We start from the raw sequence: 12,551 nt of genomic DNA, 5'->3' as shown, positions 1-12,551 counted from the left end.
TGCATCCCTAATTCCTCTGGCTCCTGTACTATCACTTTCCTTCAGGTTTTTCTGGTAGGCAGAAGCAGAGAGATTCTTCATGTAAGAACACGAAATTTCCTATTCTAGGAAAAGTTTGATGTTGAGTCATGGGGTAGGATTTCTCTGATATGTTGTGTAGTCATTAAAGACCAAAGGGATTTCTTCCAAGGCTGGAGCAGAGGATAGCCCTCGCAGGCAAACCTCCTCACCTGATAGGATTCAATTTCATGGAGTCTGCTGCGCCCTCCTTTACATCCCACTGTAGAGCTTCCTGAATCAGCTTCTTTAACAACTCCCCAGATTCACCGTCCTCACTGGGCAACGTGTCTTGTAGCTTTCGCAGCACCATGAGGTATTTGCTTTCAATTTGACAATTCTTTGCTTGGAGATATGCACACTGGAAGAGAAGGTGACAAAGGAGATTGTGTAATAGGGAGATCAGGGGTGTTGTACCAGGAGTTCAGATCAAGTGCCAAGCTTAAGCAGTTTTCTTCTTAGTTCAACATTCCATTATTATGTTAAAATGTAGGCTTAACATGTTATCAACTTTCTAATCAGCTGACAATCTCATCTCAACTATACTTCTAGTTTTCCTTGGATTTATTAGATGGAGGTTAACAAGTTTTTTGAATTTCCAATGCATTAAAAAAAAAATCCTTAAAACCACTGATTTGGACAACTTACCTAATAATACTAATATCTAAATTTTAAAAAATTTTGATTATCTTCATTCAACTTAAATCAACAAACATTGTTGATTATAAAAAGAAAAAAAAAAGTCCATGCCTTAAAGGATCTCATAATCTAATGAGGAAAACAACATACAAACAACTATATAATACACAAGATATATCTAGAGTACAAAGTGGAGATAATCATAGAGGGGAGCATTGAGAGGGACTGGGATTTGAACTGAAGGAAGCCAGAGAAGTTTAGAGGTAGAGACAAGGAAGAATAGAACTCCAAGCGAGAGGACTCTAGTGAAAATGCCAGGAATTAGGAGTTCTGAGTGAGAGAAATAGCACGGAGGCCTGTGTAACAGGAATGCAGCCCACAAAGCTGGAAATAAGGTGTAAGAAGGTAGAAGGTAGATTAGGGCAAGAATATGAAGGGCTTTAAAAGCCAAACAGCAGATTGTGTATCTTATTTAGAAGCAAGAGGGACCCTCTGCAATTTAGTTGTTGGATTTAAGCTTTTCCTGGACTGCCTGTGCCTACTCTCACTGAAATCCTATTGAGACAATTCAAACTTCAATTAAAAATGTTATTACAATTTATAGTTAAGTGATGTAAAAATTTATTAAAATGTCCTCCCCTCATTTATACAGCTCAAAGTAGCTGTTGCTTACTAAAACCCAAGTGATTCTCCCTACTTTCTTGAGGAGCTTAGCCCCTGAGTGTTTTCCTTTTCTCCTCAACTTGTACCTTTAAGTAGAGGACTCTGATGTTCATACTGATGCTTCATAGCGCTCTTAACTCTCAGTTCCTCAATTTCCTCAAATCCTATGACTTACTTCTCCACTTCACCTCAAACCCACATAAGGATAGTCACAGCTTGGATTTCACCATTAGCCATAAGTGTTCTACTTCCTTAATGAAAAAACAATCCCCCCCCCCAACCCAAAAAACCACCTCTGATATTCCTCCATTAGATTATAAACTTCTATTATTAAATATTTTTCTACATCTCAATCCTCCTAAACCTATTTTCCTCCCCATTACAATGTCTTATTTCTCTGTCCCTCAGAACACACTCAGGCCATTGCTACTGCTTTGACTTCACTTCCCTTCTTTGCCAATCAATTAACAAGTTCACTCTATACTTTTCTGTTCTATCCTTTGCCCATTTAGCCTATAGCTACTCATTCCTTGCAGGATATCAGCCCTGAATCATACTAACTGCCATAATGTTGAAAGGAGCTGAAGGAAGTTGTGTAACTATGATGATTATACAAATTTATGTTATCTAACTCCCTTTTTTTAAGTTAAAAAAATTAATCTGTCCTTACCATTCCTCCTACTAAACAAAACAACAGCAATAGCAATAACAAAATAAAACCTCTGATATGTGCATTCATAGTTCAGCAAAACAGATTTCCATATTGAGATCTCTAGCCTCGGACATGAGTCTTTTCCTGGACACATTCTCCTTTCCAAGTTTTTGTTCCTGGTTCTTCTATCAGTCTGATTGCTTCTTCTCAGTCTCCTTTACTGGCTCACCATCTATACAAGACCCTCCAAGGTTAGAATTTTGCAGTGATTAGTTTTTAGGAAACAAAGAAAAAGCTGTGGCAATGGAACAGAGAATGCAAACAAACTTTGCTAGGTGGTCTGGAAAACAAGGGGGGAAGGAGAGGTTGTTAATGAGAGAAAAGGACTGATTGCTGCAGCTTCTGAGAATAGAGGCTCTTAGACTGATAGGATAATAGGAAGCTACCTGTAAGACTATACTACTCTTACCTTCATCAAAAGGGCTTTTTCCTTCTCAGCAGCATTTCTCCAGATCTTTGTGACCTGGTGGATTTCAGAGTTCAGGAATCGGTTCTGAGTCTTGTAGGCTTCTATGTCATCCTGAAAGGAAAGGTGTTTGGGCTTTTTAATGAAGTTGTAAATATCTAATAACCACATGGACGATGAAACTCTGATATCACATCCTAACCTTTTTGTAAACTCCTAACTTTTCAGCTCAATAATGACCAAACTCACTAGTATTATTTTCAGTGCCCAGTCTAAAACATTTTCACCATCCCAGTGTTTGGACTTTTTACTGTCTTTTATTATGAGCTAAAGTTGGCCCCCCCCTTCCTCTTTAGTCCTAGTCTTTCTCTGATTTATGCCTATAAATATTGTTTCAAAGTGTTAAATACTTTATTCATAGAATTACAGATTAAAAAGGATTATAGATAGCATCTAATTCAATTTAATTTTACAGAAAAGGAACTGAAGCCTAGGGAGATTAAATGCCTTGCCCAAAATTATATTGTAAGTAGTGACGAAACCAGGATTTGAATTCAGGTTCTCTGACTTAAATACAGGATACTACATCTTCTCTCATTATATACTAAAGCTCTTTCTTTATGCTCCCAGGGCTTAACATGATGCCAGGCATGGTGTAGACAGTAAATGCTACTTTACTTTTACTTTTGCTCTTTGGCTATATTTTATAGCCAGATTGTATTTACAAAATTTATGCCATTATTTCTGCTTTAACTTAGTTTACTACACTTGAGGAAAGCTTAGTTGGTTGAACTGAACAAATCAGAAATCTGAATCCCAAAGGTGGAAGAGAGCTTTGAAGTAATTTAGTCAAAACTATACCAAAACAGAAATCTCAGGTATATCTCTGACAATGATTATAAACCTTTGCTAAAAACATGTGCAACATGTAAAATGTATGGGATTGCCTGTCATCGGGGGGGAGGGAGTAGGGGGAGGAGGGGATAATTTGGAAAAATGAATACAAGGATAATATTATAAAAAAAATAATAAAAATTATTAAAAAAAAAAAAAAACATGTGCAAGATTTTAACTATGTCAACTGTGCATACCCTTTGACCCAGATATTTTGTTACTGTGTCTATATCCCAAAGAGACCAAATGGAGAAGGAAATGATTCATATGTACAAAAACACTTACAGCAGTTCTATTTGTTGTAGAAAAGAACTAGGAAATAAGGGAATGCCCATCAATTAAATAATGGCTTAACAAATTATGGCATATGAATGTAATAACTTATGTAATAAATTATGAAAGAGATGGATTTAGGGAAACATGGAAAGACATGAATTAATGCAGAATAGGGTGAACAGAACCATGAGAACAATTAGTATGATAACAACAAATAAGATAAATAACTTTGAAAGAATAAATTCTTATCAATGCAATAAGGAATAATGATTCTAGAGGGATACTTCTGGGTAGAGAAATGATGGACTCTGTGTGCAAAATGAGACATACTTTTTTCTGGGGGGAGGGATATAACCAATGTGGTCATTTGTTTTGTTTAACTATGCTTATTTGTAACATAATTTTTGTTTTTCTAATTGAGTGGGAGAAATAGAGGAGTGTTAGTGATAGGATTTTTTTTTTAAAGGCCTGTTTTTCTGTTCTACTTTGAAACTAGAATGCTTATTTCACTTGACATTTGTCAAGAATAAAAAAAAAATTAAACACAAGAAAAGAACTGTAGTGTCAGAGAATTCACTGTCTCTTGAGCTGCCTCACTTCTCTTCTCGTTGGGAAATTTTTTTTTTTTTTTTGCAGATGATAAACTTAAATCTATCTCTTCCAATATTTATCTATTGCTTTTAGTCCTGTCCTCTTTAGCTACACAAACTCAAATCTCTTTTCTATAATAACCCTTCAAATACTTTAAGGCTTTATAAGCATATATACACACATTTGTAGTAATGTGTGCATATGTATGAGTGCATATACCATATGCATATATACCCTATATTTATATATACACACACTCTATAAGTCTTCTTTTCTCAAAGCTCAAGCACCTTCCTTCTATAGGAAACCTCTTCCATTTCCTCCCTCTCCATATACTTTATATTAAAATATAACCTTCTTGTGATAGGGATTGTTTCTTTCTTTGTAAGAATTCCTGGTGCACAGTATCTGTCACAAAGTAGGTGCTTAACAAAAACCTGTTGACTGATTTATTAATGTCTCCACCCTCTTTACTATTCTGATCACTGATTTCTAATTTTGCTCTGAATTTTACCCATGTCTTTATTTAAATGTACCTCCCCCAAATGAATACATTTATCCAGAAATGTTCTGACCAGGGCAAATTATATAAGGAAGACAATCATCCCCATTCTTCTGGATAGCATTCTATTAATCTAGTCAAAGTACATGTTATTTCTTGGGATTCCTAATTTGTATTGCTGGTTCATAATAAGTTTACAATACACTAAAGATCCCAGATCATTGAGTCACTCCTTTGCCAATCTATACTGAGGCAATGATTAAAAACAAAACAAAACAAAACAAACAAACAAAAAAAAAAAACCCTCAAATGCAGGACTTTACATTTGTCCCCGTTATTAGGTATGATCCAACATTCTAGGCTGTTGAGATTCTTTACCATCCAATATGTTAGCTATTCTTGCCAGCTTTGCATCAATTGCAAAATTGGTAAGCATGCCATCTCTATCTTTAGTCAAGCCACTTATAACAATATTCAACTGCCCAGGGCCAAAGGCTGGTTTCAGGGTAATTTTCTTAAATCTTTCTGTGATTTACTTAGAGGTTGCCACTTGCCTTAACTGTAAGTAAGGTACTTAACTAAGAAAGGAAGAACTTCTATAAAGTTAGGTTTATAAACCTAAATTTAAAGGTGATGACAAAATATCCTCCCAAAACTATTTGTATTTAATCTCAATCAAGGCTTAATGTAAAAAAAAAAAAGGGGGGGGGGGAGTAGTTCTAGCAATTAAATTTTAGGCATCTATTAGTAAGTAGAGAGAGGTTTTTTTGGAAGACTTTCTCAGAATGCCTGACATCAGATAACATTGTCTTCACCTTCCTGTAAGGCTATTACTGCCTATATTGTATCTTATGAGAACAGTGACATTTGATTGTTGGTCACTGTTAAAGAGACAGTTTGAAGAACCATTCCAAAAGAAAGTGTGAAGTGGGGAAAGTGAAAAGAGTGGGGACAGTTGCTCTGATAGCTTCTGAAAAAAAAATGCTATTGAAAGAGGAGAGATTAGCCTATTCTTATAATAAAATGAAAGGTTACTGGAATAGAACACTGTATGTACTGGTCTTTGCTCTTAACCTACTCAGTAAAGAATGTAAGAGAATAGTTAAAAGGATCTGATGAAATAGATACAATATTTTAACTTTCAAGTGGTTTGGGGTTTTTTTTCATGCTCTATTTTAAATTTCACTTATATTACTTTGAACCTTAAGCCTATCTTAAATCATTTGAAAACCTACATTGCTAGAAAGTTTCTATTTCAAGTTTCATTATTGGAAAAAAAGGTTTCATTTCAAATTATCTAATGAAAAAACTTCCAGAAAGTTTAGGAACCTGAGATGGCTAGAAAAACCAGTGAACTCACCAAATGTTGATATTTGCTAAAACTTGTTCCCAGAACTAACCATTAGATTTGCTTGAAGCACCAAACAAAAATAGACTTACACAAGTACAATGCCTTATGTCAGATTTATATGTCTCAAGTTTGGTCAATATCTGTATGGGAATTATGACTCTACATCTCTGAATAATAATAAGACACAATAATAACAATTACTACCACCATCATGAACTGAAGTGTCATTGGGTAATGTTGGCTCATTATCCAGAACTCGTTTGCATAATTGCTTTTTATTATATCCAGCATAAACAGTAATATTTTTCTTGTTCTAACATCATACAACCTCAAGGAGTAGAAACATGGTTCTGGGGAAGTAAAAATATAACACGAAGGGATCAGGGGTGAGGGTAGGTTTGTGAGAAACTTGCTACTTTGGTTCTACTTCTCAATCATTTGTATTCTTCACTGCTGAGGAGAGGTGAGGCAAGAGTGAGATCTTAGGAAGAAGACAAAACTTCACAAAAGGCCCAACAGGACAGAAGACTGAGAGGATCAAAAAGATCTTATTTTTGTATATTGCATTGTTGTATACTGTGCACAATATTCAGCACATATTAAATAATTAATATTTATTTGCTTAGTAGATAAGTGAATGGGGGGAGGGGAGTGTTTTAGATTTTGTACCATGTCCATTTCCTTCAATTATTTCCCACAGAATCCTGAGGCAGAGATTGAGCTGGCTAGCTGGCTACTTTTAAAATGTCAACTCCATAGCTAAAGGAAAAGAAGATTTTGCTTAATTAGGTGATTATAATCACAAAGCAGAGAGGTACATACTTAAGTAAATTCAGACATCCAAGACCTTTTATGGCTAATTGCTGCAATAATGGACTAAAGTATGAAAAATGGCAAAACTTCTAACCCTAACTTTGAACCCCAACTTATGGTGGGAGGCTACTTTTAAACAAAGGGCCTACTCTGTATAATAAGGCTAGCCTTTCTGGAAGTCATCTTCTGGGATCAGCTTCATGCATTCCCTTCCTCCATTCCATCCCTATGCTGCTTCCACCACATCTTTCCATTTTCCATTTCTGAGGTCCCTGAGTCTTCCAAAGCTTCATATTTTCTCACTTCAATTCCCACAATAACAGTTGTGAGGTCTTGTCTGCATGCATGGTTTTAGTCAGTTATGAAATTCATGCCTGTTTACATAGTTAAAATCTGAATAATAGGGGATTAACATTCTTGGAATCTTAGCCTTCTGTAATAGCTTCTCTCCTTCCCCCCCATAGGCTTCCACCAAATCCTATTCCAGCAGCTAAGATGTTACTCTAGAGAGCCCTTAATAGACTTCAAGACCCTTGTTATACCTGATGCTCTTGTGATTGGTTAGTTTTCTAGTCAGAAGGAAAGGAGTATTCTGATTGGCTGCTGGTGTCTATATAAAGGCAAGTTTCTTACCGGAAAGCTGAGAAGCATAGGAGAAGGGACAGGAAACAGAAGAGATAAGAAAGAAGAAAAACAAGAGGGAAAAGATCGGCACTGGAGATAATTCATGCTGATAATCATATAAAATGGTAACTGAGTCCAATCACAAGTGGGAATCAGAAACCAGTTTACAGAATTTCAGAGTGGGAATGGATCAGCCAATATTCAATCTCACACTTAAACAAGGGTCCTCTCCATAACATGAAGCCTGGTAAGTGGCCATTGTTCAAGAAGACAAAATGGAGCCATCTTAGGACCCAAGCTCCAAGTTCATCTAGTCCAACTTCCTCCTTTTACTGACGAGTAAATTAAGGGCCAGGGAGCTTGGGTGGGAAGGTCACACAGAGAACCAGAGTATGTATTGGAACCTAGTTCTGACTCTTGAAAATGAGCATGACATGACAAGGAAAAGGTATATTAGAACTGGCTTGCACCAACTTGTGAGACCCGATTGTTAAATTTTCAGTGTAAATGTTTATACCTTAGAAATCAATCAACACTACAAATCAGCACTTGATTTATTGTCTGGCTGATTGGCTATCCTTGAAAATGTGATAGAGAAGATTTTAAGCTTGCAGATTAAACGCAAAGTGTGTTGTGCTCCCAATCCATCATTAAACATTTACAAGTACGTCCCTGTGTCTGAGTAACATTGAGGCAGAGCTCTGGAGCTAAAATGTGAATTCTGAAGGGTGGGTGTATTCCACTGCCTCACACAATTCTCCCAGCACTATGACCAAAGAGTGGGTGTTCAGGGGTTTTGAAGCAAGGCACTTCTCACAGTGCCATGGGTATAATGAAAACATTCATTATAAAGGATTTCCCAAAGGTCCTAGGACAGTTTTATGATATTAAGCCTTAAAATTGCCTTATGACCTTTGGGACATCCTGTATAGAGAGAAAAGCTAAGAATCAGGACATTTCTATCACATGGTCTAATAACTGAGGTTCATAATGGTTGCTATGTCATTAAGAAAAAAAATTCTGTGCAGTATATTCTATTTTATAAGTCCCAAATATATCCTAAGAAGGCAGGGAAATATGTAGTAGATTTAAATAAAAATATTTAAAGAAACTAATAAAAAAATTCCTCCACTTAAAGAAAAGGTCCTTAACTACTTGAAAAACTTGGTTAAGAATAACTCACGCTTTAAGAGATATGAATCGTTGAGGTTTTACTGTATTTGATTTATAACCCAATAATATCCAGAAGTCATACTGTGTCTGTGATCAATAAAAAACACTAATGGGACAAATGGAATATGATAGACTGGGAAATGCTGAGAACTGTTATAGTTTGATTGTAAGGCAGTTCTACATACCTTCAAATGCTCGACCTTTTCTTGAGGATTTAAGAAGGTCCCAGGGTCAAGCCCATCTTCCATCTTTGGTGGATCCATGAAATCCTTGGTCACTTTCTCCGTGAGCTTGAAGATAACTTGCTGCTTAGCATGGTTTTTGTCCATTAATAGTTGGACATGCTGTTGTAGTTCCTTAATGTGTTCCTCCCTCAGGCCCAGGGTCTCTTCAAGGGCCTTCTTGTCTTGTTGGAGGCTTTCCACATGCTTTTTGAGCTCAGCAATTTGTCTCACCTTGTGCCGAACCAGCTCTAGACGGTCTTGATCTTCAGCAGCTGCGAGGTAAGCGCTACATGCCCGCTTTTCCTGTTGAGCTGCTTCAAGAGCTTTATGCAGAATCTTCACAAGTTGCTGAAGGATAAAACAACCACCACCACCAAAAAACAAAACAAAACAAAAAAACAACAAAGCAAATCAAATCTTTTCTTGTCAATCCCCTTCCACATTCATTTTTCTTGACTTGTTTATATATTAAAGTTCCTACAGATTTTTTTTTTAAAACAAATGATTGCAAGTTTTCTTACTAGTCCATGAACGATTCCTCAGTTCTCCCTCTCCAATTTATACTCAGGATTACAGAGTCAGTTATCTCTTTTGTCACTTGGAATATCACAGTCTATCTAGGGCTTGTGTGATTCTAGGAGTAGCAGCAAGTGTCAGAGCATTGAGATCAGGACATAATATGTAAGGGAAAAAAAAAAAAGCCCAAAACCATAAATTGGCAGAAATATCCTTTCTTAGAAATTTTTATAATCTTCAAGGTTGACTGAATCTTAAGTATTGTCATGTTGGGATTGGTGTTTGGTGTAGTTGGACCACCTGTGAAGCAGAGGGCAGAATGCTACACTGTAAATCAGGGGAGATAAGTTCAAACTCTGCCTCTGAAGTTAATTATGTCACGGTGTGCAGGTCAATTAACCTCTCTGAGTCATAGTGTCTTCACTTTGAAAATAGGAATAATAGGATTTGCAACATCTTCTCACATGGTTGTTGTGAGGTATAAATGAAACAATGCATGGAAAGGATTTTGCAAACTTGGGTTTGCAAAAATAAATGTACTCCGCATTACTGGTACTGTTTTCCAAATGGCACAGGACCTGTGGCAAAAACATAGGGTCCTAAGAATTAGGAGCATCATAAACTTTTCCTACCACTAGAATTAATTATATTAAACAAACACTCTGTTTCCTACTTTAGATAAAAGTCTGGGGAGCCTCTTGTTCAGGAAATGGGAGGGGCAGCCTCCTCATCTGTAAATTCTGGGAACAGTTTCCTAGTTATTGAAGCAATCTGATTAGCCAGTAGTTTAAACCACCACTTTACAATCTTCTGAACTCAATAAAAAGCAGGCTAAGAATGTCTGTCATTTTGCTTTATAAGGACTTGTTTTTCTGCATTACTCTTTTAATTGGCATGCTGACAGTAATTAAAATGCAAGCAGACTCTGAACAGTACTGTCAATCAGCATGTGGCAGGAAAAGGAGTTCATTAAGAAGAGGTATTTGGTCGCATAGTTAAGCCTGGAATTTGGATAAGTTTTGCAGAGGCAAATTTATGTGCTCCTGGTGGCAAGAATTGGCAGAAAGCAAACTACTTTCAGAGTCTCTGTTTGAATATAATAACAAGTAACATCCCAATGCCACAGAAGGAATCTTAGGAAAAATGCCCTATGCTGCTGACAAATTTCAAAAATGTAATCGTTTAGCAGCTTTCTTATTTTCTAGTTTAACTTAGAATAAATCTAAACATTCAACAAGAACATTCAGAAAGGAATAAAAAGGGTATAGGAATGTTTCTGGAGGGCTTCAGTTTAGAGTTTTAAATACTAAAATAAATGTTCTCATCTTAAAAAATTATGATATGAAAAATATGCATTTACTGGAGAGAAAAAAAAAAAAAAACAACTGAGTGAGAATGACTATTCAGTATTTTTATTGGATTAAAGAAAGACCTGTGAGGAAGTCATGGGCCTCAAAGTTCACTTACTCCAAACTGGACTTTATTTTACACATGACAAAATGGAAGCCCAAGAGGAGAAACTTGTTAAAGATCCCACAGATGAATGGAACAGGATTTGAACTCAGTCCTCTGATTTCAATTCATTTACTCAAAGTCAGTTAATTTATAGGAAGGATGAGGAAAAAATGCCCATGCTAATATATAGTCAACTCTTAGAATATGTCACCTTGAGGGCAAATTCACTTACAAACATCCCAGATGTGAATGCTGTATAAAGTACTTCTGTAACATACCATTAAGTTTCATTTATCTTTATAGGGAAGAGGAAGCAATTGAATCACAGTACTGTGAAAGTACTGTGTCAGTGTTCTGAGGAACTAAGAATAAGATTAAATGACTGCCTCATCGTATTTCCTAAACAGATGTAGTGTCCAGTGAACTACATTAACTGGATGATCCATATCCTGAAACACATGTTAATTCATGTTTTTCTCTATTTAGGATACATTGATGATTTAATTATTTCCTTCAGTTGACATATGTCCAACAGAGCTACAATAGCTTTCCATCTGCCTAAACAGATGGAAATCAGGGACAGGTATGATTTCTATTCTCTTGATGATTTGAGTATTCATATTAAAAATATTAACTTCTTGTATTCATTGGACCCCAGACAAGGCTGTTCTTTTCAGCATTACCACTAAAAATGTCTATAGCTGCCAATGTGTTGTCAAATTTTTGATATAGAAAATACTCATCATATAACAAGAATTCATTCATTCATTCAATGAATATGTATTGAGAGTCTACTTTGAACATAAGTACATTCTAAGGGACAGCTAGGAGGAATAATGGATGGAAAGCTGGATCTGGAATTCAAATCTAGTCCTAGACTCTATTTGACCCTGGGCAAGTCATGCTATTCAGTCTGCCTTAGTTTCCTCATTTGTAAAATGAGCTGGAGAAGAAAATGGCAAACCACTCCAATCTTTGCCAGGAAAACTTCAAATGTCTAAAAAAAAAGGGTTGGACATGACCAAAATCACTGAACAACAAAAATTCAAAGGGATAGAAAAGAAGTGAAAGGTCCTGTTACCCAATCTTGAAAAGCTGACAGTTTTGCTTGGGAGCTAACAAATATACACATGAAATGATAATGGAACAAGTTCAATTTGCTTAAGTAGTAAGGTTGGCAGATCTGATTTCATAATATATTTTGATCAGGCAAGGACTGTTTAGGTCTTTATTGCTTCTGACTTGGTTGTTGTAAGAATTACTGACTGGTTTCCTAAACTTCAAACTCCTCCCTAAACCATCTTGGATATCACAATCACCTTAAACTTTCTAGGAAAAAAACAAAACAAAACAAATAAAAGCAAAACAAAAACAACAAAAAATAACCAATAAAACACTAATTAAAAGAATGTTTTAACTTTTGTGTGCCTTGTCCCTGACAACAACCAAGTGATAATAGCAACAATTGTGCTAAAGGTTTCCATTTTATTCTCATAATAAGCTTGGGAGGTAAAGAAGAGCTTTATCCTCCTTTTACAGATAAGGAAACTGAAGAAAGGTGATCTGTCCAAATTCACATAGCTAGTCAGTGTCTGAGGCAGTAGCTGCCTCAGGTCTTTTCTGACACCAGGCCCAGCATTCTATCCAACAGATTC

At 36.1% G+C, this 12,551-nt stretch overlaps 1 protein-coding gene across 2 annotated transcripts in view; it reads right to left on the bottom strand.

Annotated features, from left to right (window-relative positions):
- The window catches only part of TBC1D2 (TBC1 domain family member 2), a 54,436-nt gene that overhangs the window by 16,260 nt on the left and 25,625 nt on the right, over positions 1–12,551 (bottom strand). For both annotated transcript variants that reach the window (XM_074280054.1, XM_074280055.1), the window contains 3 exons: positions 8,887–9,273; positions 2,481–2,591; positions 231–418 (listed from right to left, as the gene is read on the bottom strand). In XM_074280054.1, the coding sequence (XP_074136155.1) occupies positions 231–418; positions 2,481–2,591; positions 8,887–9,273 (686 nt within the window). The remainder of the gene's footprint in view (positions 1–230; positions 419–2,480; positions 2,592–8,886; positions 9,274–12,551) is intronic.

The sequence above is a fragment of the Sminthopsis crassicaudata genome, chromosome 1, assembly GCF_048593235.1.
Source record: "Sminthopsis crassicaudata isolate SCR6 chromosome 1, ASM4859323v1, whole genome shotgun sequence".
Lineage (NCBI taxonomy): Eukaryota > Metazoa > Chordata > Mammalia > Dasyuromorphia > Dasyuridae > Sminthopsis > Sminthopsis crassicaudata.
This window is presented reverse-complemented; position numbering and strand designations above follow the sequence as displayed.